Genomic DNA, 23,226 nt, shown 5'->3' with positions numbered 1-23,226 from the left:
TTCTGTAGTTTTGAACAGAGAGAGAAAGAAGAAGAGAGAGAGAGAAGGAGAACGTGAGAGGGAAAGAGACAGAGGAGGCTCATTAACACTGGGCATATTTGCCTGTGGGCAGTAACCCACAGCATCCAATCGGGTTTTGGCTTTTTTCAGCCAGCTGCAGGTAGAAGAATAAATGTAACTTTTTGATGGTTGCTATGGGTTACTGCCCAGGAGCAAATTTGCAGAGTATTGATAAATAACCCCTAGTGTGTTTTTCATATCCTGATTCAGTTCTGTCATATGACACATTTCAGTAAAATGACTGGTAAGTGGGCATGTTTTATTTTTTTTCAACAAACAAAGACAGATGAAGCAGGAAAGAATACAAAAGACACCTAAAAAGGAATTTTTTACATATTTACATACAATTATTACAACGCGTGTCTGTGTATTACAGAATTACAGTTAAAATGCATGTTTAATTTTAAGAAAGTGGTTATGAGAGATTTCATATTAAATTGTAGTGATTGGCAGCAATTTTATAAAACATTGTTTATAAAACACTGGTTTTCAATCCCCAGTAACCAAACGACAAAATATTATTGTAACCTGACTGATATTTTTTGTTGTTCTATGTGCTTATCAGTGTGGTGTATTCAGTATGTGTCAGGAAATGTAGAATATATGGCACCAGTGGCCTGGGGAACAGGGGGGACCAGACTTCAGGATCTGCTTTTTCTATAATTCTAAGAAATGCCTTTTCCCAAGCCGCTTTCTTACCTTCTCTGGTGCAAGTGGCTGGGAAGCGGTCACAAGTGACTGGGTGGATGTTGGGAGGACTGGGTAGGGGTGGTGTGTGTCTGGGTCCCTCTGAAGATCTCTTTTTGTGGGGGGCCTAGAGCACTGTTGTTATGCCGATGAATGGCACTGATCATACCAGTGCCATATATTCTACTTCTCTGGATTTTTCTTTGATTAATGTCAGATAAATAAGGCAGTTAGGGTTATGGAATCCTAATAAAATTGCTTTTAACCATATTGTCTTGTAGGGGTTGGTCTGTTCATTTAAAGCTTTAACCATTTAATACAGCTGTTACAAAAGCCTGCCAAATAAAGCATTCTGTATTAGCTTCTAAGGCTTTGGGTCCTGCAAAACACTACAGAGCTTCATACAAACTCGACTAAAAGCACATTCTGTTATACACTGTTATGGTAGACTGTCCAAGTGGAAGATTGTAAATCAGTCCCTGGACCAGCAGGTGGAGCTCCAACAAGGTGCAAGACTTTTATGAATACAGCCGTCACAGCATGTCTCTTGAGTTGCGGATTGCACAGCAAAGAACCATACTAAACATCATGCCAAAGATCTGGATAAAAATACACAAAGAGATAAAAATCAACAATGCTATATAGTTCATCGCTTAGAAATGCAAACAAGGTAAGGCATGAGAAGTTTTGCATTAGGGAATACAACCAATTACCAGTCCAATGAGAAGCCCACTATAATGAGCTGCTCAAAGGCTGCTGCTTAGATAAAGAAGAGGTTTGTAAGGGCAAGGGCACATGAAGCATAAGGAACGCTTCTCTCCATCTGTGGATTTTAATGACGTGAACAGAAGCAGATCAGCACAAATCAGCGACTTCATCTATCTGCGTTTAAAAGTACAGCTTCCACCTGAATGCAGCTACACAAAGCTTTCATGTTTTCCAGTCTCTGCTACACTGCATGTAGCTGCACACAGGTGAAAGCTGTACTTTAAATGCAGATAGAGGAAGTCGCTGATTTGTGCTGATCCATTTCTGTTTGCTACAGATGGAGAGAATCGTTGCTCAAGCTACTTGTGGTTTCGGCTTAAAGGTAGATAGGGTGCTCTGAACAAATTGCTCTATTTATAAAGGAAGGGGGAGGTGAGTTGGTTCACCTTTCAGTTACGTTTTAGTATGTTACAGAATGACATTCTAAGCAACTCTTAAATTGGTTGTCATTATTTATTTTGTATTGTTTTCAAACTATTTGCCTTCTTCTTCTTACTCTTTCCAGCTTTCAAATGGGGGTCACTGACCCCATCTAGAAACAATCGCTCTGTAAGGCTACACGTTTATTGTTGTTGCTACTTTTTTATATTCCATTTTCCAGTCCCTTATTCATATTCCTATTCCAGTCTCTTATTCAAATCAATGCATGGTTTCTAGGGTAATTTGGATCCTAGCAACCAGATTGCTGAAATTGTAAACTGGAGAGCTGCTGAATAAAAAGCTAAATAACACAAAAAACACAAACAATGAAAGCCCAATAGCAAATTGTCTCAGAATATCACTCTCTACATCATACTAAAAGTTAACTCAAAGGTGAACAGCCCCAGAATGTAATTTCAATTCAAACCCTACTTAATGTGCTGATTTTTAGGTGTATTATGTTGCCTACAGCACCAAAAGTGATCTTATAAACTTCCAGTTAGGACTATTCTATATTAAGACAACTTATGGGCCCAATGACATTAGTCCTTGCCCTATAACTTTTTATAGCTAAGTCTGACCCAGTACACACACAGGGACCGCTGTTTTTTTTTTTTCAAACTTCAGTTCTGACCCAACTTGCAGCAAAACCAAAGATATGTAGAATGAGGGAGCTTGGGTCACTAGGGGGAACTATTGCTCCATGACAATGCTTTTATAGGCCCATAGATATGAATGCAGTGGAGTAAATCTCCATCAGGTTTTTCTTCAAATCAATGGCCCCTGTCTCGTAATAGGAAAGAATGCAATTCAGCAGCAGGAAATACAGTCAATCGAAGCTTAATACTGAGAGCAGACTGGGTTTCTCTTATGAAGGAGGATGCGGTTTTACCCTTTAAACCTTTCTTATATACCGGTACTTTTTAGAAATGTCCCTAATAAACACCTTCCATGTGCTTAAAAACTCAGGTATAATATATGCAACCCATTTAATGTTACAGAACTAGTTCAAGTAGGAGCTAATGTGATACTTACAGTAATCCCCGCGGTAGCAATTGCGAGTATTCCAACAATATGGAAATAGTAGTTCAATGTCTTCTCAATCTCTATGAGGCAGTTCTGCAAAACGTCAAGCATGTTGTTAAGTGTAAGAACTAAATATAACATTTATTAATCGTTTGTGCTTTCTGGATTACAGCACTAGTTCCAGTGCATTTGAATAGGTTTTCTTTTATTCATTTACCATCCTGAGCTGATAGACATGGGTCTTGGTACTAATTTCAAGGGGACACGGGAACTAAACATACTACACTCGGGTACTAAGTGCTGCAGTTGTTTGTACATTGATTACAAGCAAAACATTATAAACTGAACTCCGTAATGCTAACAATAACAATACCCTTTCTTGGTATTACTCAATTCATATGGAAAACTCCACTGTGCAGAGGCCTGAGAGTCAATTCAGTTGCCCACACTCTTCCCACTGAGTGCAACTATATATACTCGTACTGGCAGGGTTGGACTGGGGGGCTGTCTCGGGGCCCCCTTCAGGCCCCTCGCCCCCACCACAGAGCCCCCTCCGGGCCCACAGCCGCAACCAACCTTTAAATGCACCCTCCACCCACTGCTGCCTTGCACGTGTTCCTGCTTTTTTTTACGCAACTGGGCCGGAGAGGGCTGATGGGGGCAGAAACAATGAACCTGGGCAGGGAGCGGGTCCGACCCTGGGCTTTGAGATGTGGAATAAAATAAGGGCTCATTTATGAATACAAATGCAGTGAGCAAAGTGCAAATATCCCTGCAGTCAGTAAAACCTAATTCACTAAAGATACTTGGGTCAAAGGGTGCTCCTTACACTCAGGGCCGCTCCGGCCATGAGGCAAGGTGAGAATCTTGCCTCAGGCGGCACGGAGCGGCCAGTTACCAGGGGCGGCAAAAATCCGCCTCTGGTAACTTTAAGAGCCGAATTTCCATTTTTTAAAACGGAAATTCGGCTCTTCTAGCGCAGCGAGCGCAATAGCGCTCACTGCACTAGCGATGCGGCCCCTCCTCCACCCGCTCCGACGCTGGTAGTTAGAAGAGCGGAGCAGGAGGAGGGGCTATATTGGGGCTGCTGCCTCAGGCGGCAGCAGCCCCTGAAACGTGCCTGCTTACACTTCTATACAGGGTTCACTTGGCACTGCTTATCCTTCCTGCCTCCCTGTTCTGACTCAGGAAGTTGCAGAAACCTGGAGCTAACACCACTTCTGGACCAGGCAGTAGCTCCAGGGTTCCCCCTAGAGTCAATCAAAGGCACCAAAAGGTTAGGGGCGCACACAGTGCCAAACTCCGGAAATGAATCATCTTTGCAAATATTACCTGCAATTGCACCTGGTTTGTACACATGCAATTGCGCTCCATTTGAAAATTGCTGACAACGCAGAATTGTGGGGAAAAATTCTGCATTGTGGAAAAAAACATGGTGATTGCGCTAAAAATTGCACTTTGTTTACTACACTTGCGGTCATAAATAAGCCCTATACGTTCCTTATAACTGACTGAAAAGCTATAGCAACTTAGCTAAGGAGGAAGTACAATAATAGTCACAAAGTTTGTTACAGGTCTTGTGATCCATAGCAACCAGATGTCTCCTTTAAAACAGCAAACCACTAAATGTAGCCTGCTAATAGTTTGCTAAGCTTTTTCCAGATTCAGGGTATAATAAATCACAAAAATGTCAAGTTTTTTTTTACAAATTGATGGGTTTTTTAAACCGAAAATTTTGAGCTTTGACTTAAAAATACTCTTAAAAACTTGAATTTTTGGGGTAAAAATTAACTTGAACCTTTGATAAATAACCCCCTAACTGTCAGTGTGAAACATTTTGCTGTCTGTATCAAGCAATTCCAACCATACCATTTCCCTTATAGTACAGAATGATTATCAGAGATGACAACTAGTTCCATGCATGGGTGCTGCGTCAAGTTAAGAAACTTGCCTCAGACGGCAGCTCCCCGTTGTTTACTGGAATTCAGAGAGCACAACTGGATCCCCTGGTACCAAAAAAGGTGACAAATAATGTGTATTTGTACTTTATCCACATATACTCTGTGCATTCTTGCTGTCATGAATCATGTCCATGCATTGTTCTTTTATATAATATATTTATTGTAAAATTCTATTGAATACGCTGTACATGTTGGAAACATTCCTTTTCATGTAGTTTCTTAGAGGCATATAGGATACACTGTATCTTTAAGTATTGTTTTGTCTTTTTTCTTTTTTTCTTGTGTTTTGATTGGTTGTCTTTTGTATAAATGCTCATTTCCTTTGGATGACATCAAAGCCCATGATTAAGTGCCCTTGTGGGTACAAAACGCGTAGGGTTGATGGAGATGCAAGTATTCATTTTTTTTAACTTTGTAAGACAAAAATATATTTTTTAACTTTTCTGGTCCTGTGGATCTGTTTGAGTGCCGGACAGCATGTTCTTTCTTCAAATTTTTTGGCATGCCGTTCCATAAAGCTGGGGGTCTGGTGCACTCGGACCACATCTACTATTTGGTGAGCTATTTACAATATATTCTGGGGCACCTTGTCTCTCTAACCATTGTAATCTGGATTTTTAAAAACCATATTTCTATAAACTCTAAACAGTTAGGTCTCCAAAAAGCCTGTAGTGGATCATTATCATGCTAATAACATGGGAAAGGTTGACATGTTTGGGTTATATCAAGAACATACCTTGTATTCCTGCTGCTTCTCACTACACAGGGGCTTCAGTACTGTAATACTGGCTTGGTCCTCAGTCCCACAACATTTAGCCTGCAAAAATGAAATTATATTAAAAAATCAGTAGTAAAACATGTCTGTACCCTATTATTTATTAGCAATTCATTATATATGGGACATCACTAGCCATTCTAAAAGGATTTTTTACTAACTTCTTGAGCTTCAGTTTGAATAAAAATAACTTTAGCATTACTGTAAATCAACTGGTATATTGATTATAAGGAATTATGAATAAAGAAATGGTGATTTATAGAGGAGAAACTGAAGATCAGGTCAAATATGCTGCTTGGCTTTATTTTACTTGCAAGTGTGCCAAAACTGATCCAGTTTTTTTAATAGCACAATAGGGCACCTCAGTTGATGTGCAAATGTGTGAGATTAGCATAGAACAGCATACAGACTGCATCCCTGGTATAAATGGAATTATATGGACAAAGGGAAATTAATAGAGGTATAAATGGAAAACAAGAAAGTTGTAGACAAAAAAAACGACGTCCCAACTACAGATGAAGCCACTTGGATTTGTGAGTTAAATGCATCATGACTCGGGATTAATTGAAGAAACTGTGTTATCTAACGTCATCTTAACTCATTTAATGCATTTAACCTTTTAAATAGCATACCAAAGCACCATTGTTCACAATGGTGAATGCTTTAATTAGATGGGATGCTGTGATGCAATTTTCTGCATTAAATGGGAAGAGTGGGATATCTGTGTTTGGTTTGTGTGTAACCAAATTTGCTGCATCTGTACGTATGGGACCTGTTATTCAGAATGCTTGGGGCCAAGGGTTTTCCAGATAAGGGATCTTTCTGTAATTTGAATCTCTATACCTTAGGTCTTCTAGAAAATTATTTAAAAGGGATACTGTCATGGGAAAATATGTTTTTTTCAAAATGCATCAGCTAATAGTGCTGCTCCAGCAGAATTCTGCACTGAACTCCATTTTTCAAAAGAGCAAACAGATTTTATTATATTCAATTTTGAAATCTGACATGGGGCTAGATATTGTCAATTTCCCAGCTGTGCCCAGTCATGTGACTTGTGCTCTGCTAAATTCCAATCACTCTTTACTGCTGTGCTGCAAATTGGAGTGATATCACCCCCTCCCTCCCCCCCCCCCAGCAGCCAAACAACAGAACAATGGGAAGGTAACGAGAAAACAGCTCCCTAGCACAAGTTAACAGCTCCCTGGAAGATCTAAGAACAGCACTCATTAGTAAAAGCCAAGTCCCACTGAGACTGATTCAGTTACATTAAGTAGGAGAAAAAACAGCCTGCCAGAAAGTAGTTCCATCCTCAAGTGCTGGCACAAGTCACATGACTGGAGCATATGGGAAACTGACAATATGTCTAGCCCCATGTCAGATTTCAAAATTGAACATAAAAAAACCTGTTTGCTCTTTTGAGAAATGGATTTCAGTGCAGAATTCTGCTGGAGCAGCACTATTAGCTGATGTGTTTTTTTTAAAAAAAAAACATTTTCCCATGACAGTATCCCTTTAAACATTAAATAAGCCCAATAGGATTGTTTTGCTTACAATAAGGATTAATTATATCTTAGTTTGGATCAAGTACAAGTGTACTGCTGTAACTGGGAACTCTGCTGCTCAGGGGTTCCATACAAAACAATTGTAAGAAGGAAATCAGATGGCACTCACAACAGCAAAATCTAGCATATTTTGCTGTTGTGAGTGCCATATGATTTCCTTCTTTATTGTGCTCTCCACACAACGTTTTGGGGAATCTAACCACTTTCTCAGGTGCTCAATAGAACCCTGAAATGTGTGCAGATCTCAATAAACAAAGAAAATCCAGCACATTTTGCTGTTGTGAGTGCCATCTGATTTCCTTTTTGCAACTGTTGTTTATGGAACCCCTGAGCAGCAGAGTTCCCATATAACACAGCACACTATTTTACACACAGAGAAGTTGGATTTGTGTTAAAGTGTTTTATTATTACAGAGAAAAGTGAAATAATGTTTTAAAATTTGAATGATTAGAGTAAAATGGAGTAGGGGAGATGGCCATCCCTTAATTTGGAGCTTGTATTGGGAAAAACTACTGTATAAAGGGGTAACATATTACCATTTCATGCACACTAGAAAGGGTATTGTTCTTTGTTCCATTTTCTTGAAAGGCCTTGTAAGCTTCATGATATGCACTCTTTAGTTCTTTAACAGCCTGTGAAGAGATAAACAAACAATATTGGGGTATATTTATCAAAAAGTGAAGTTAGAGATCACCGCAGTTCTCTAGAGTGAAATTCCGCCACTCTCCATTCATTTCTGTGGGATTTCGAAAGGCATATTCATCAAAGGATGAACTTTCACTTTCACCCATTGATAAATACGAAATCCCATAGAAATGGATGGAGAGTAGTGGAATTTCACTGTGGCGATCTCTAACTGCACTCTTTGATAAATATACCCCATTGTATTACATTTTCATTATTTTAAAGGAGCTATTCCTAAATGAAAATTAAATTGATATCTAATGGAGCTCGATCATATTGTTATTCTTTCCCATAACACTAATCATAGAAAATGTAAAATGGAAATGAAAATGTAATACATGCCAAACACCAAAAAAGTGCATTTATCCATAAGTATGTGACCCCACAACCCCCAAATACTAAATACTCATAATATTTTATTTTCCCTGTTATTCTGCATGCCAAGAAGAAAAAAGACAAAGAAACAAATAGAATGCTAAGTATGTTTTGCAAGGTCCAGCTGCATCCTAGTAACAAAATAACGTATGAATTTTGAATTACTAAAAGCAGTTGTTCCTAAGAAACTCAGAAGTCTCATGGAACACCTTAAACCAACATATAAGTGGTAATTTCATACTATTACATGTCATAATTTACAATGTAATTATAATGTCTGACATAAGTATAGCAACAAATAAAACGATGGGCCAAATTCAAATCAATGAGAAAAGGGTTTATTGCGTGAAAAGTCATGGACGAGATTCAATTTGAGATGCTATTCAATTCAGAAAAACTTATCTCATGGCTTTTCACGTGAAAACTCTATTGAAGTCTATGGGAAAAAACTGGAACTGAATTTTGAGAAAAGTTTTTGCTCCTCAAATTGAATCTTGTCAATGATTTTTCAAGTGATAAACCATAAGATTTCTTTTTTTACTGAATTGAATCTGGCCCAATGACTCCAATATATCAGTGACATTTCTTTGGAGAATGTAGGTAGGATATACACCTATAAACATTGTAGATACCAGAACGAGGGTCAGTCATATTCTGATTATTGTGCTACATGCAGGGAATTGATAATAATAGACATAATATACCGTACAACTTCATTTATACTAATGGGAAAAAGCAGAAACACTATATTCTGTACTGGCTCTATCTCTGCTACCATTGTCAGTAGTGACAGACTGCAATTCAGGAGTGTATCTACAGTATAATACACAGGGGGCGACACAGAATTTGCTACAGAATATGCTACAGAACTGGCATTCAAACATGATAAATCCATGTTTAATGATGTTACCATAACAAAAAACATTGTATTTCAGAAAGATGATCGCAGGTGTTAGAACATGAAGGGGCACAAAAATAATGGTAGTGACCATCATTTAATGGCCATATAAAGATCATGACTCACAATAAGAAATTCCAGGCAACAAAAAGAAAATTTGATACAAGTAAATAAAGAGATAAAACTGTAGGCAAACATTTAGGTAACAATTTAAGAATCATTTTGAAGCTCCAGCTAAGGAGCCTATAGAATCCAGTGTTGAATTATTATGGGACAATTTAGAAACCATATTTCCCTAAACAAGAGATTTTTTTTTTTTTGGAGTATGAAACTCCCTGACAAAGTAATGGATTTCAGAGCAAACATGGGTAGGCTTCTGTAAAAATGTTGGTTATGTAGGTAAGATTAGTACACTCTGTATTATCTCAGTACAGAATACAGCCTTTGATGCCATATAGCAGAAAGACCATGTAGCAGACATTAAAAGTGTATGGTACACTAACAGATCTTTAATAATCCAAGAAATCGAGAAATGTATGATGGCTTTAATAATAGAGTTGTTATAATGCCCTACACATGAGCCAAGTGTATAGTTTATGTGTCATATGTTAGGAAATGTAGGGGGGAGCTCGGGTATCCAAAATATTTTTTTGAAAAACTGAAAAGTCGACAGCATTCTTTGGGACTTAGAAAAATGTTCAACTTTTTTTTGAGGAACTCCTATCTACTCTATTGCACTTCGCCTGGTCTGAGGTGGTGAAGGCAAGTTTGGCGCAAGAGGTAACGTTCAGGAAAATCCGCATCTTAGTAAATTTGCATAGTTACGTCCATTCACCAAAGCTAAGTAACCCTAGAGTCTATCTCTTTCACTAGCGAATTTATGCAAGCCCCCATTAGTAAATCAGCGAAGTACCGCAATGACGTAATGCTGGTGAATTTTCGCCAGCTTTAGTCGCTTCGCCCTTTAGTGAATTTGCCCCAAAGACTCCCTTTCCAATTTAGTTGTTAAATACATTCCTTTATATAGTTGTGAAAGTTGGAAAGTCATCTGGCAAATTACGAACCACCAAAATAAGTATATAATTAAAGCTCTCCCATGAAAAGTCATCTGATCCAATCATAAGGAAGAAATGGTGATGGGATCGATATACTTTATGCAGGGAAGATGGAGTCATAGAAAAGACAGTCCTACAATTGGAATCCTCTGGGTTTTTTTTGCTAATGTAGTTGACCCAAGAGGCAAACTGTAGGGAACAAAGCCATTAGTGCTGGAAAGATCTTGTGGAAGATCCAGTGGGGGCTACAGAAGATAATCAAAGTTTGTCACAGGAAATTCAAACTGCCAAGCACCCCAAAGGTCTAGGCAAAATTTGGCAGCTCTAACTGGCATGTAAGCAAGATGGTTTGAAAATAAATTGTAAATTAAAAAGGGAACAAATAAAATCACAAAGTACATTAGATATCAGTAAACAACAGATATGTAACTATTAGTTTACATTAAGGTAAAAATCTATGAAAAATATATTGCTCTCTTACCTCAGCCTTGCCTAAAAAGGCGACAGCTCCTGCTGTCACTTCTGCAGCAAATATGACAAGCAGGCAGGCAAAAAACTGAAAAGACATTAAAACAGAAAATCATTGTCAACGTCTAAATATGCCATCTACACAATGCAATGAAAATCTGATCACATTTATTTTTTTAGCATTTGCACCAGAGACCAGGGTTGTCCAACTGAATGCTTAAATAATCACTGGAGAAAAGTCTACTTTGTGTTGACAAATTACTCATGTCCATAAAGCTGGTAACCCTACAGATAAGAGTTGCTGACTGCTGATATGTGCCAAACAATCAGCCAGATAGCTAAAACATGTATGAAAATCATGTTGGGCAAGAACACCTCACAACTACATGGTATTGGAATATACAGTGGTGTAACCATAGAGTGGCAGATCCCACAGTTTTTTTTTAAAAAGGGGTTGTTCACCTTTAAATATGATGTAAACGGTGCTATTCTAAGACAAATTGCAACTAGTTTTCATTTTTTATTATTTGTGGTTTTTGAATTGTTTAGCTTTCTTATTCAGAAGTTCTCCAGTTTTCAATTTCAGCAATCTAGTTGCTAAGGGTCCAAATTACCCTAGCAAGCATGCGTTGATATAAATAAAAGACTGGAATATGAATAGGCAAGGCCTTTTTAGAAAGATGAGTACTACAAAGTAGTACAATAAATGTGTAGCCTTACAGAGAATTTGTTTTTTAGATGGAGTTAGAGACCCACATTTGAAAGTTGGAAAGAGTAAGAAGGCAAATAATTAAAACACTACAAAAAATAAAAAATGAAGGCCAATTGAAAAGTTGTTTAGAATTAGACATTTTATAACATACAAAAGGTTAACTTAAAGGTGAGCCACCCCTTTAAGCTTTGTGCATCAAAAATGAAAATGATTCCAGTATAAAGTGAGAAGTGTCAGCTTACCGCTCCAAGCAGACACTGAGATTCACGAGCCGCTCCACAGCAACCAAAGAACCCAATCAGCATCATTAACGCTCCTGCCCCTATTAGGACATACAAACCTGCAGGGAAGAAAACAGAATAAATAAATCAAAAATCTTTCGTACGTACAAAAAAATGAAATGGATCAAATAATCAGTTGCAAATGCAGTCATGATTAAAAAAAGCAATCTGTACAAAGTACTACTCATTGATGTATGCTCTTTGCACAAGAGTTTAACCACTCCACTAAAAGAAGTTGAACTCCATGCACTGATGTTTGGCCATTACACAAGCAAAGTTTATCATGAACATCAAACAATCTTGTCAGTTTAGGAAAACATGTTCCTATATATTCGATTTTAAAATGGAGTTTCTTGAAATGTCATGAAAGTAAGCTGATAATGTCTGGAAGGGGTGCTATATCATGTTTTCAACCATTCGGTTCAATAAATAAGGCTGAATTCTAAAAATACCTGTCGTTTTTGCCTATTGTTTTAATTAGGAAATATATGATTTTGAAAAATTGCTAAAATCTGAAACATAAGTCACATTTTACTTTGTGGTTTCTACAAGCACAATCAGAACAAATTACCATTCCACTGAGGTAAAGCACTGCATATCTAGTAGTAGTGCTATATAAATAAATGATGATGATGATGAGGTAATGAGCTGTTGGCCTGCTATATGAAAGCCTTAAGGTGTCCATATACATCACAAAATTAGATCTTTCCAGGAAAGATCTTTAGTTTCAATACACACGTTTAGAGGTAGAAACAATAGAATTCTACCTGTATCTGACAATTCTGCACTAACAATGGCCGATGTTCGGTTGCCTTCAAAGGCGTCCGATCAAAATTTTTTGGCCGGCCTGATCGACTAGCCGATCGATATCCAAGTCTTTTGCCGATATTGGTCGGCTCGTATTCCACCATACTCGCACCGAATATTCCACCATACATGCATTGAATATCGTATGTAAATTCATTTCATACAATATTATCTGTGCCTCTATGGCCACCTTAACAGACTGTTCTTAATATGATTGTAGGGATCAGGAAGTAGGAAGGAAGTAGAATTTAATTTCAGTTCCACATTTTACCCTGTTTAATGCATAAAAGTAACTAAAACCATACATATTTCCTAATTAAGATACTAGGCAGAAAATACAGTATGTTCAGCACTATATACTATTTACTGAATACTATCCATTTGAAGGGCCACTGCATAAATATTTAGAGGAGAAAGGAAAACGGATATGGGATCTGTTAAGCAGAATGCTTGGGACCTGGGTTCTACTAGAAAATCATGTAAACATTAAATAAACCCAATAAGCTGGTTTTGTTTCCAGTAAGAATTCATTGTATCTTAGTTGGGATCAAGTACAAGGTACTGTTTTATTATTACAGAAAAAAAGATAATCATTTTGAAAAATTTGGATTATTTGGATAAAACAAAGACATGGGGAGATGCCTTTCCATAATTTGGAGCTTTCTGGATAATGGGTTTATGAATAACCAATCCCATACCTGTTTCTTCTACCTGTCCAAGATCTCTCTATAAGAAACCCCAGGGTGTTGTCCCTGCTATGGAGGATTGTTCTTACAAACATTAGACCTCCTTGACTACTGTGTCTGGGCCACAGCGGTGAGGTGCGGGGGGCTCGATGGCACGTGGCCCGCTTCCTCTTTGGGCCCTCTGAAACGGCAGAAGATTTAATTTGCAAGAGAATTTTTGCAGAAGCACATGCGGAGCACGAGGGTCACAGGTTAGGCAAGAGGGGACCCAGGCTTCTTTAGTTACACCATTGCTGGGCCACTACCCCTTCTAACTTATTGTAATAGGAATGACTACTAGGCCACATACCCTTCTAATTTATTCATTAGTCATATAACTTTTATTGCTTGTCTTTATACAAATATCCTATCTTATTTCTCAAAATTCTCAAAATTCACCAAATCCAGCGTTTTAGCATACCAGTGGGTGTGTCACATTCTTTTACTCAATGGAAAATCCAGCTCTGTTTCCGAAGCTAAGAAATATAATAATTATAGGTTTGCAGTGAGCAACTGTAGAGCATCTGTGTACATATATCAGAAAATAATAGCAACCAAACAAACAAACAAACAAACAAAACTGCAGGAATGTCCTCGGATTCAGAGCTATTTCACAACTACAGTGGCCAATATTTTTATGCATTACACATATTCTATTCATGCCCTTCTCTGGGTCAGGGGATTGTAGCTCCTCACGCTAGTGTACTTCGGTATCAGATTTCGATAAGTGCAGTGTATAGTTGAAACTCCCCACCTTCCCCCCACTATAAACAAATTACTGTCACTGAGATGGGAATGTTGTGTAGTGGAAACTATTTTCCATGTAGTCAGCTTAATGGAAGGGTAGGGACATTACAGACATGTTCTATGCTGTTGCCTGCAACAGTATTAATAGCTGGAAACCCAGTCGTACATCTGGGCAGAAAAGACAGTTTCTTGTTTGAAGATCAGATACCTCAGGGGTGCAGCAGTAGGGAAAGATAGGCATTATAAAACAATATGCAACACATTTCAGTTATGGCACATGTGGTTGAAAGGGATTTTATTGCTAATTTTATTGCTAATTAGTGCAGTCTGTCATTCACAGTATCCATTATCCCTTTAATTACATATTTTCAAATTGCTGTGTTCTTCGACTGTCTAGGTAAGCTCTTATTTATCTGCCACTCTACTTTTTTTAAGCTCTCATTTATCTGCCACTCTACTAATGAATCACTTGAAGGGCTCTTATTCTACTAATACCTTTCAGCTTGCGTCCCCTGATCCTCTCTCCTTGCCAGGTGATGCCAACAACAGGGGTGTAACTACAGAGGAAGCTGACCGTGCTGTTGCAAGGGGGCCCAGGAGTGTAAAGGGCCCAGTGAGATCCCAATTAATGAACAATTTCAATACATCTTTAAATTGAATTTGCTGAGGGGCCAGTAACATCTAGTTACATTACTGGCCAACGCCTTATCCAAAAGCTACCCTAATGATTGGTGATAGGGAAGTTGAGCCTATGGGCAGCAGGTGTAATTCTTTGTGCCTTTTTTGCATTATGAACTTTACCCAAAAATCTTAAAAAACATAAAGTAGGGCCAAACTGCTTTTTTCAAGAGAAGGAAAGAGACAAACATTTGAGAACTTTTAATATTTATGTACAGTAAATGTTTTATTTTCCAAAAATGATGCTAAATGTTACAAGCACTGTTTTTTTTTAAAAAAAGCTGCTCATGCACTAGATGACATTGGCTGTTAACTTGACCAGAAAAACAGCCAACTAATAGTACATTGGGCCATGGTCGGACATCGATTGAATAGGTTGTGAATCTCTATAAACAAGGCCTGCATCATGCTATGGATATAGCCCTCTCCTGAAACGTCTGCATGTGGTCCCCACAAGATTCAGAGGTTGAACCAGTAGTCAAATGAATCAGCCCAATTTAGTCCACTGACTGGGTTGTCAAGAGATGTAGTTATCAAAGAGTTGAAACAGAGCTCACTACAGTTTGCCAGATGGTAACCACAACACTCTGTTAATTTGTGTAGACTTTTTAAGAACATATATCTCAATGGTTGAAAGTGAGAGTCCTAACAAATCTATACAAGGTATGAGGGGGAATATAATTAAAAATCGCAAGTGTTGTTTAAAATGCCGTTTCTGTGAATGTTTCGTGCTGCTCATAATGTAAAATCATTTGCTGGTGATTATTACATAGCTAAGCAAAGGTTAGTGTGAACACCTGCTCTAGAGTTTGTTAAATATTTTGATGCAAAATATGCTTTCCAAATTATTATTTCATACACTGTGAATGTTCACAAACAATTGCAATGGTCTTTGCAAACTTTTTTGTGCTAACGAAACATATTACATTCCCCCAATGGTATTTATTATCCAGAATGCTTGGGATCTTGAGTTTTCTGGATAGTAACACCATACCATAGGGCAGTGCTGTCCAACTTCTGTGGTACTAAGGGCCAGAATTTTTCTCTCCTACGTAGTGGAGGGCTGATAATGGAAGTGTAAATCTTCCAATAGACAACACTCCATTGTTCCATAAAAATGCCTTTATTTTATCTTATCTCCTGGCAGCAAAAAAGGATTGCAATGCTTCGAGTGGCACCTCAACCTTTGTCAAGTGGGGTGCCACCCAAAAAGTTGCAATCTTTTTTTGCTGCCAGGAAATAAGATAAAATAAAGGCATTTTTATGGAACAACGGGGTACTGTCTATTGGAAGATTTACACTTGTTGGGGAGAAGCCCTTGTGAACAGGTTTCATGACGTGCACCCGGTCTGAGAATTGAACCGAAGAGTAAGTGCAGTTTTATTGAATTGGGCTGATAACGGAAGCCAGTGTTGACCACTCCCTGTTTTTAAATAAAACCATATATTGAAGTCATATTAAAACATACCCTTAAATCCATATGCCTCCTCCCCTGTGGATAACAAAGCACCCCCAGCACATTATAAAACACCTTAAAGGAATTGTTCAGTGTAAAAATAAAAACTGGGTAAATAGACAGGCTGTGCAAAATAAAACATGTTTCTAATATAGTTAGTTAGCCAAAAATGTAATGTATAAAGGCTGGAGTGATTTGATGTATAACATGTCAGTCAGACACTACTTCCTGCTTTTCAGCTCTCTTGGTTTAGATTGACTGGTTACCCTGGTTACCAGGCAGTAACCAATCAGAGACTTGAGGGGGGGGCACATGTGTCATATCTGTTGCTTTTGAATCTGAGCTGAATGCTGAGGATCAATTGCAAACTCACTGAACAGAAATGTACCATGTGGCCCCCCTTCAAGTCGCTGACTAACTCAGAGTTATAGAGCTGAAAAGCAGGAAGTTGGATTCTGGCTGTTTTATTAGACATCTGTTCACTCCAGCCTTTATATATTACATTTTTGGCTATATTAGAAACATTTTTTATTTTGCACAGCCTATCTATTTACACACTTTTTATTTTCACACTGAACTGTTCCTTTAAGGGGCCCAACAACAGTTTTCAAATGCTAACAAACTCCCAGAAACTCTACCAGGCTCACATCCCACAAGTAGCATAGGAAAGGCAGAATAGGGCACACACAGGGAGCATAGGGCAGGCAGAGTATGGCAGAGTATGGCAGAGTATGGCACACAAAGGCAGAGTAGGGCAGGCAGAGTATGGCACACACAGGGAACATAGGGCAGGCAGAGTATGACACACATAGGGAGCATAGGGCAGAATACAGCAGGAGACAAGGAAACCTATCAGGACCACTCTAGGATGAACAGTTCATACTGTGCTACAATGATACAATGGTGGCACCCCTCCAGCAATTTATCTAAGGTGTGAACAAGTGTATAATGTGGGCACTTTCAGTCTGGGTCTGAGTTGTGAACACTGCCATAGGGGATGAAAAGTCAAAACATTCTTTTTCTGCTTGTCCACTACATCACATGGGCCGATTTTATAATATAAACTTGGAAGCACTTAAATGTAGCTTGTTAGGCAAATCTACTCAGTCTTCTCCATCTGTTCTCAGCCACCAATAAGAATAGGGCAGGTATGTGTGTTTACTATGTACAATTGCACAGTGCACTTGGGTTCAAACATGCCAAATAAACATGTCTGCACTATTCTTATTGGTGGATGGGAACAGCAGAAGAGTGTAGTTTTTCTCTGACAAATGAAATGTAATGCTCTTATATTGCAACATGCTTCCATATGCATATGAGCAATTATAATGGTTTGCCTTTATAGCCCCTAAAAATCTTTTAAAAATTAAATAAATAGAATAGGATTGTTTTGCCACCAATATGGCGTTTTTTGTTAGGATCACGTGCAAGCGTTTTCAGAGAAAAAAAATGTAATGATACGCTTAAAATTGACTCTATGGGGCAGATTTACTAAAGAGAGAAGTGGCTAACAATAGCGAATTTTCACCAGCGTTGCCATCTGCAGGGACATCGCCAATTCACAGGCGCAGGTGGCAATTCGCTAGCGAACGGGACTGACACTAGCGGTCATTCGCACTCTATTGCCAGGTGACCTTTCGCTCTGGTAAAGGGACGTTACTCTGCAAATCCACTAAAATGCGGATTTTAATGAACGTTACCTCTTTCGTCAGAGTAGCCTTCGCCACCTCAGACCAGGCAAAGTTCTATAAAGCAGCTAGATCTTCCTCAATCTTCTATCCCTTACATCATATCCTGTGAGCCGAAAATGCATCAAAGTTCAAAAAAACGCTAGCGACTTTTCCTTTTTTGAAACTTTGTGTGCAAAAGTCCTGATTTAAACTTTTTTTGGCTGACAAACTGTTTTTGGGTAACCGGAATGCAAACTGACCTAAGAATTTTCGCTAGGCACAAATGAACGCTAGCGCATCTTCGATATGAAATGCTTGCACTGTCTAAAGTAACGCTAGTGAAATGTAGCCTGCATTCATCGCCCAGGACGCAACTTCGCATATAAGTGAATTAGTGTAGTCAGCTTTCCATATAGGAGATTTCATACCTGTACAACTAAACAGAGAGCTGTTAAGTTTCCACCTGTGGAGCTGTCAACCCACCCAGATTTTTCAGGTGTTCCTTGGATTTATGTACCTGTATTGAAAGGAGCTTGGGGTGTATTTTCTTGTTGTGTATAAAAACCCAGTGAAAATCACCTCTAGGGGGTGAGGCCTTGTGTATGGCAAATTGTGGTGGGATCTGTTTTCAATGTTTGATACAATAAATTAACTGGAAAAAGAGTATTTTAACTGATGATCTTGCTACAAGAATGGGAGGACCCTGTATGACTAGTTTTAAAATGTGTTTCAGGTTTTGAGAAAACTGTAGTTTTCCTACAGAAACATTCCATACGTTCACTATGCACACTCACCATTGCTCTGTGCCACATACTGTAGCTCCACGGTGTATCTTCCAGGAATGTGCAGCAGAGATTTTTCCACAGCTTGAAGGAAGATACACGTCTCTGCCTAAACTATGCACATTTGTCTTTTATAGCTCTGAGCAAAGCCATACTTGGTCATCAAATCTTGTTGCTATGAACTTCCTTCTACTGCTACAATACTCTAATAAACCATGCTCAACATTATCCTTTTCCTAAACTTGTCTTGTAGAATAGTTCAGTGAAAGCTAGCACACTCCAGAGACACCCAGCAGAACAGTGCTCATTTCTGTTACTTTGGAAACATCCCTAGCAATAAAGGGTGGGTTAACTTAAGGGCATAGCCATGGTATTTAAGACTTTATACTGTTGTACTGAGCTAATCTATCACTAGAACATGTTGGTGCACATCTCATGGACGTAATGTATCAGAAATAACTTACCACAAGAACCTTAGCAACACACCTCAATGTTGCCTGTCTGGTACTTGGTACCAACTAGGGATGCACCAAACCGTTTGATTCTGCATTTGGCTAAATCCTGAATCATTCTTACTGGATCCAGGCAAATCCTGAACCAAAGCAGAACCCTTGCCACATGCGGAAATTGATGATGTGTGGGCAGAAATCATGGATGCACATGTGGCAAAATCTTTCCATTTTATAGGGTTTGGCCAGGGCGAATCCTAGATTCAACAAATCAGACTATGGGATGTCAGGAATAGGCCTACAGGAAGACATGAAATACTGTATACACCTGTAGCACCTTTAGACAAGCCAAGTCTATTTTGTTATAGAAAAAACAACCTTATCTGAATTTATACAAATGAGATGTGCTTAAATTTGGGTGGGAAAAACAGGGAGGCTGTTTAGAAACATTCCCCCAATTGTACTGGAAACATCCTCACCGATCCCAAATGGCAGGTCAAACAATACCATGAGTCTTACCAAACTCATGACAAGCAGTTATATGTGATATTTTGCAGTGATTTTACATGAAAAAAGCACACAAGAAAAGATGAAAATCGCACCACCTAAAACCTATTGAGATGCTATAAAAGTTAATGAAAAGTATATCTTCGCCATTCAAGTTAAAGTTTTTTTTCTCTGATTTTTCTGCGTACCTTTGAGTGTACCTACGCTAGCAGGCAATGGTCATAGAAGTTTAAGAATTGAGATGGAGATTTAATTTTTTTTTCTTGAAAACTTGCATATTGGCGTTTTTTTCAAGATGTCACCTAACAAATATAAAAATGTAAAAAAGGCTGGCATTTTTTATTAAACAAGGTGGCAGCCCTAGTGACTGTATCTCATATTTGCCTCTTCTGAACGTGAATGTGTCTAAAATAAGATTACTACAGTAACTGAAGTTATTGGGCTTCATGGGATTTTCTAAGACCCCTGAAAACTAAAGGTTTTCCAAGCATACAATCAGTGAGGGCCCTACTTGACCTATTATTAATTATAATTCATTTGCCAGTCCCCTGTGAGGCTAGGGATTTTATTGGGGGATGTGACTAAAGCAGGGCTGGGCCAGGTCGGCCGGGGTAGGCAGAAGACAATTTTAGAGGTAACTGCCCAGTGCCCCCCTATTATTGCACCCTAGGAAGCTGCCTCTTCTGCCTACCCCTAGTTCCAGCCCCGGACTATAGTGTTTTAGTGTAAAAATGCAGAAATGTCTGTTAGTGGTTTTTGGTTGCAATGTATTCCCTTGACTTTAAAGGGTCACTATCACCCAACACACCCAGCAAATAGATTCTGTCACATCACATTACAGCAGCTTGTATACATGACCTTGGATAAGAAACAAAGCATATGCTCTTACTCTTAGCCATCTCAACATCACTGTTGATTTCTCTAGAATAATATCAAAATATAAATATATGCAAGTTCACAGTGTCATTATCAGACTGAAACCCAAATATTTTTTACTGAAACCCAACTGTGATCAAAGTGAAAATAGTATGTGTTGTATATGGCAATTAGGTAGCTGGAAGCCAAATACTCAGAGCAATTATGTAATAAGAGTGATTTTGAGTTCTGATAAATACTCACAGACTCTGGAGTATTAACCCTGACTTCCAGAGACAGAGAAACATCCAGTTGTAAACAGCTTGATTTGTTTTAGCTTTCCTGCTAAGATAATACCATAAATGAGCAAAATGAATGCATTTATTATATACACAACATGAATATTTCATAAGAAAAAAGGGGGGAATCGTAAAAAATACACATAAATGAGCAGGAAGAGTGCTATTATTATGGACATTAAATAACAAAAATACAATCTTAAAAAATACACATAAATACATGAAACATATAAAACCAAAGGGGCACCCTCTATTAAACTAAGCTGACTTGTATTTAATTTTACTGGTGTGATGATAGGACTAATAACGCTTTTGCTGCTCTTTTATGGTAGTACAGTATCTTCTTTATAAGGGTGAGATTACAAACCGCTTTTAGGAATAGAGGCTACTATTGAATTAAAGGAGAAGGAAAGCTCCAATCCAAGGAGGGTGCCAAATGTTAGGGGAACGCTCACTAGCAAGTTCCCTGGCTGGTGCAGTTTTCTGCTATCAGGAGCACCAGACCGGGGTATCAGTTAAGTCATTACAATTTTTGGGGGGTGCCCTAACATTTGGCACCCCCTTGGATTGTAGCTTTTTTTCTTTAATGCACACTCCTTCCTTCCTACCTCCAATTTTACAGTATGACAAATTGATTTCTTGTGCTTGTTATACACAGTTATTACTTATCTTATTATTTCGTCCTAAAATGGTTCATGCAATTTCAAATTAGGTCTTGTTTTCAGGGAAGAGACGTGAATAAATAGAACTGAGAGTGCAGTTATGTCCCATCAGAAAATGCAAAGAAAGGTTATCCTCTTATGTTAAATTACAAATCTTCCACTCACTGTAACAGAGGTGTGTTCCTTAACTACAAAAGTTATTAGTACCTGCGGTACACCACAATACAGATGGGAGCTACTACTTAAGCATTCCACATGCACAGAGCAATATCTTTTTATCATCACTTGCTATTCTGTTGGCCTGCGCAGAAAGGACTTAATGAGAGCAAGCAATATATAGCTACTGTATAATTCTGAGGTCTACAGAAAGGACAGCTATTAAGTATTATTGTGCTTTATCTAACGGAAGTATAATATTATACATGGCCCCCAGTGTTTGCAGACAATACAGCACTAAAGGCAAGTGCCATAATCAGGTAAATTATGAATGACATATACAAATTATATTTCTCTAATTAATTATAGAATTACAAAATATGCAGTTATGTTTTCAAATATAAGAATACAAAAGAGCATAATTCTGATTACTTCATACCATGCGACTAAAATAGGCCTCGCAAATCCCACTACATCTGTGATAGTGAAAAGGTTAATTGTGTCTTCAGCTTCTGTTTCCTGGAAAAGGGCCAATAAAATACAGAAGGCGCCATCTCCTCTGAATACCGATGCACACCACTTGCCTGTTTAAGGTCATCTTGATTTACAGTGAAACAGAACAGTGAAATTAGCAAACAAACTATAGATATTATGGTGGGCAAAGCTGCACATGCTAGAGAGCAGTGACGGAACAGTAAGGGGCAGATTTACATATGGTCGAATATTGAGGGTTAATTAACCCTCGATATTCGACGGCCGAAGTCGAAGGATTTACCGCAATTTGTTCGTTCGAACGAAAAATCGTTTGATTCGAAGGATTTTAATCCATCGATCGAACGATTTTTCTTCGACCAAAAGCTTGCAAAGCTTATGGGTACCTTCCCAACTTTTCCCGAGGGACCTGTTATCTTATATTGTTACAATTACGTAATGCGTAATTACATATTGCTTATCTCAAAATTGTTACAAAAGTATCTTATCTGCTACTCTTGCTGTTCTGGGCTCTCTGCCAATTAAGTTAGAAACTTTGTTTCTTTTTCTGGCTGTTCAGTGCAGAGAAAAACAGGACTTTCCAGTACAAACGAGGGACTGTGGGTTGAGCTGTCAAAAGAGGGACTTTCCCTGACAGTTGGGAGGTATGGTAACTGTATCATATGCATACTGTATAGCAGTGATTTATAATTATGAGGTGTCTAAGTGACAATCACTGCTGCTATAGCCAGAGACTCTGCAAGACAGAGTTACACAAATGTCTGTCATGTGCATAAGAGTTTGGCATAAAGAGTCTCAAGCTACATCAGACAATTTATATTTGTGAATCTTTCCATTGCCAGACTACAATGTATTTGATTCTCAACCAATTTGGCTGTTCTCTCCTCTCTGCTCCTCCCCCTTTACTTCCCCTTTGTGTGTCCATAACCTGTGTTTCATTAATCCACCGTGTGCTAAACCATACTTCCCAACGGTCCCGTTTTTCGCAGGAAAACGATTTAGACAGCTCAACCACAGTCCCGGATTGTTACTCTCAACTTTCTCTTTGATCTTCTGCACTGAACAGCCAGAAAAAGATACAAAGTTTCTGAAACTGAGGCTTTTGGCAGAGAGCCCAGAATGGCAAGTGCACTTAGATACATTTGTAACAATTAAAGATAATCAAAGAAGTGATTGTAACTATTGAAGATAAGCAGGTCTCTTGGGGAA

The 23,226-nt window shown here is 38.5% G+C and overlaps 1 protein-coding gene across 1 annotated transcript in view; it reads right to left on the bottom strand.

The window, feature by feature from the left end:
- Positions 1-298: 298 nt before the first annotated feature.
- The window catches only part of tspan2.L (tetraspanin 2 L homeolog), a 75,637-nt gene continuing 52,709 nt past the window's right edge, over positions 299-23,226 (bottom strand). The window contains exons 3-8 of the mRNA XM_018246346.2: positions 11,694-11,791; positions 10,753-10,827; positions 7,796-7,891; positions 5,659-5,739; positions 2,971-3,054; positions 299-1,346 (exon numbers count right to left, since the gene is read on the bottom strand). Coding sequence (XP_018101835.1) covers positions 1,281-1,346; positions 2,971-3,054; positions 5,659-5,739; positions 7,796-7,891; positions 10,753-10,827; positions 11,694-11,791 — 500 coding nt within the window. The 3' untranslated portion in view covers positions 299-1,280. The remainder of the gene's footprint in view (positions 1,347-2,970; positions 3,055-5,658; positions 5,740-7,795; positions 7,892-10,752; positions 10,828-11,693; positions 11,792-23,226) is intronic.

This window comes from Xenopus laevis, chromosome 2L (assembly GCF_017654675.1).
Source record: "Xenopus laevis strain J_2021 chromosome 2L, Xenopus_laevis_v10.1, whole genome shotgun sequence".
NCBI classification, from domain to species: Eukaryota; Metazoa; Chordata; class Amphibia; order Anura; family Pipidae; genus Xenopus; species Xenopus laevis.
This window is presented reverse-complemented; position numbering and strand designations above follow the sequence as displayed.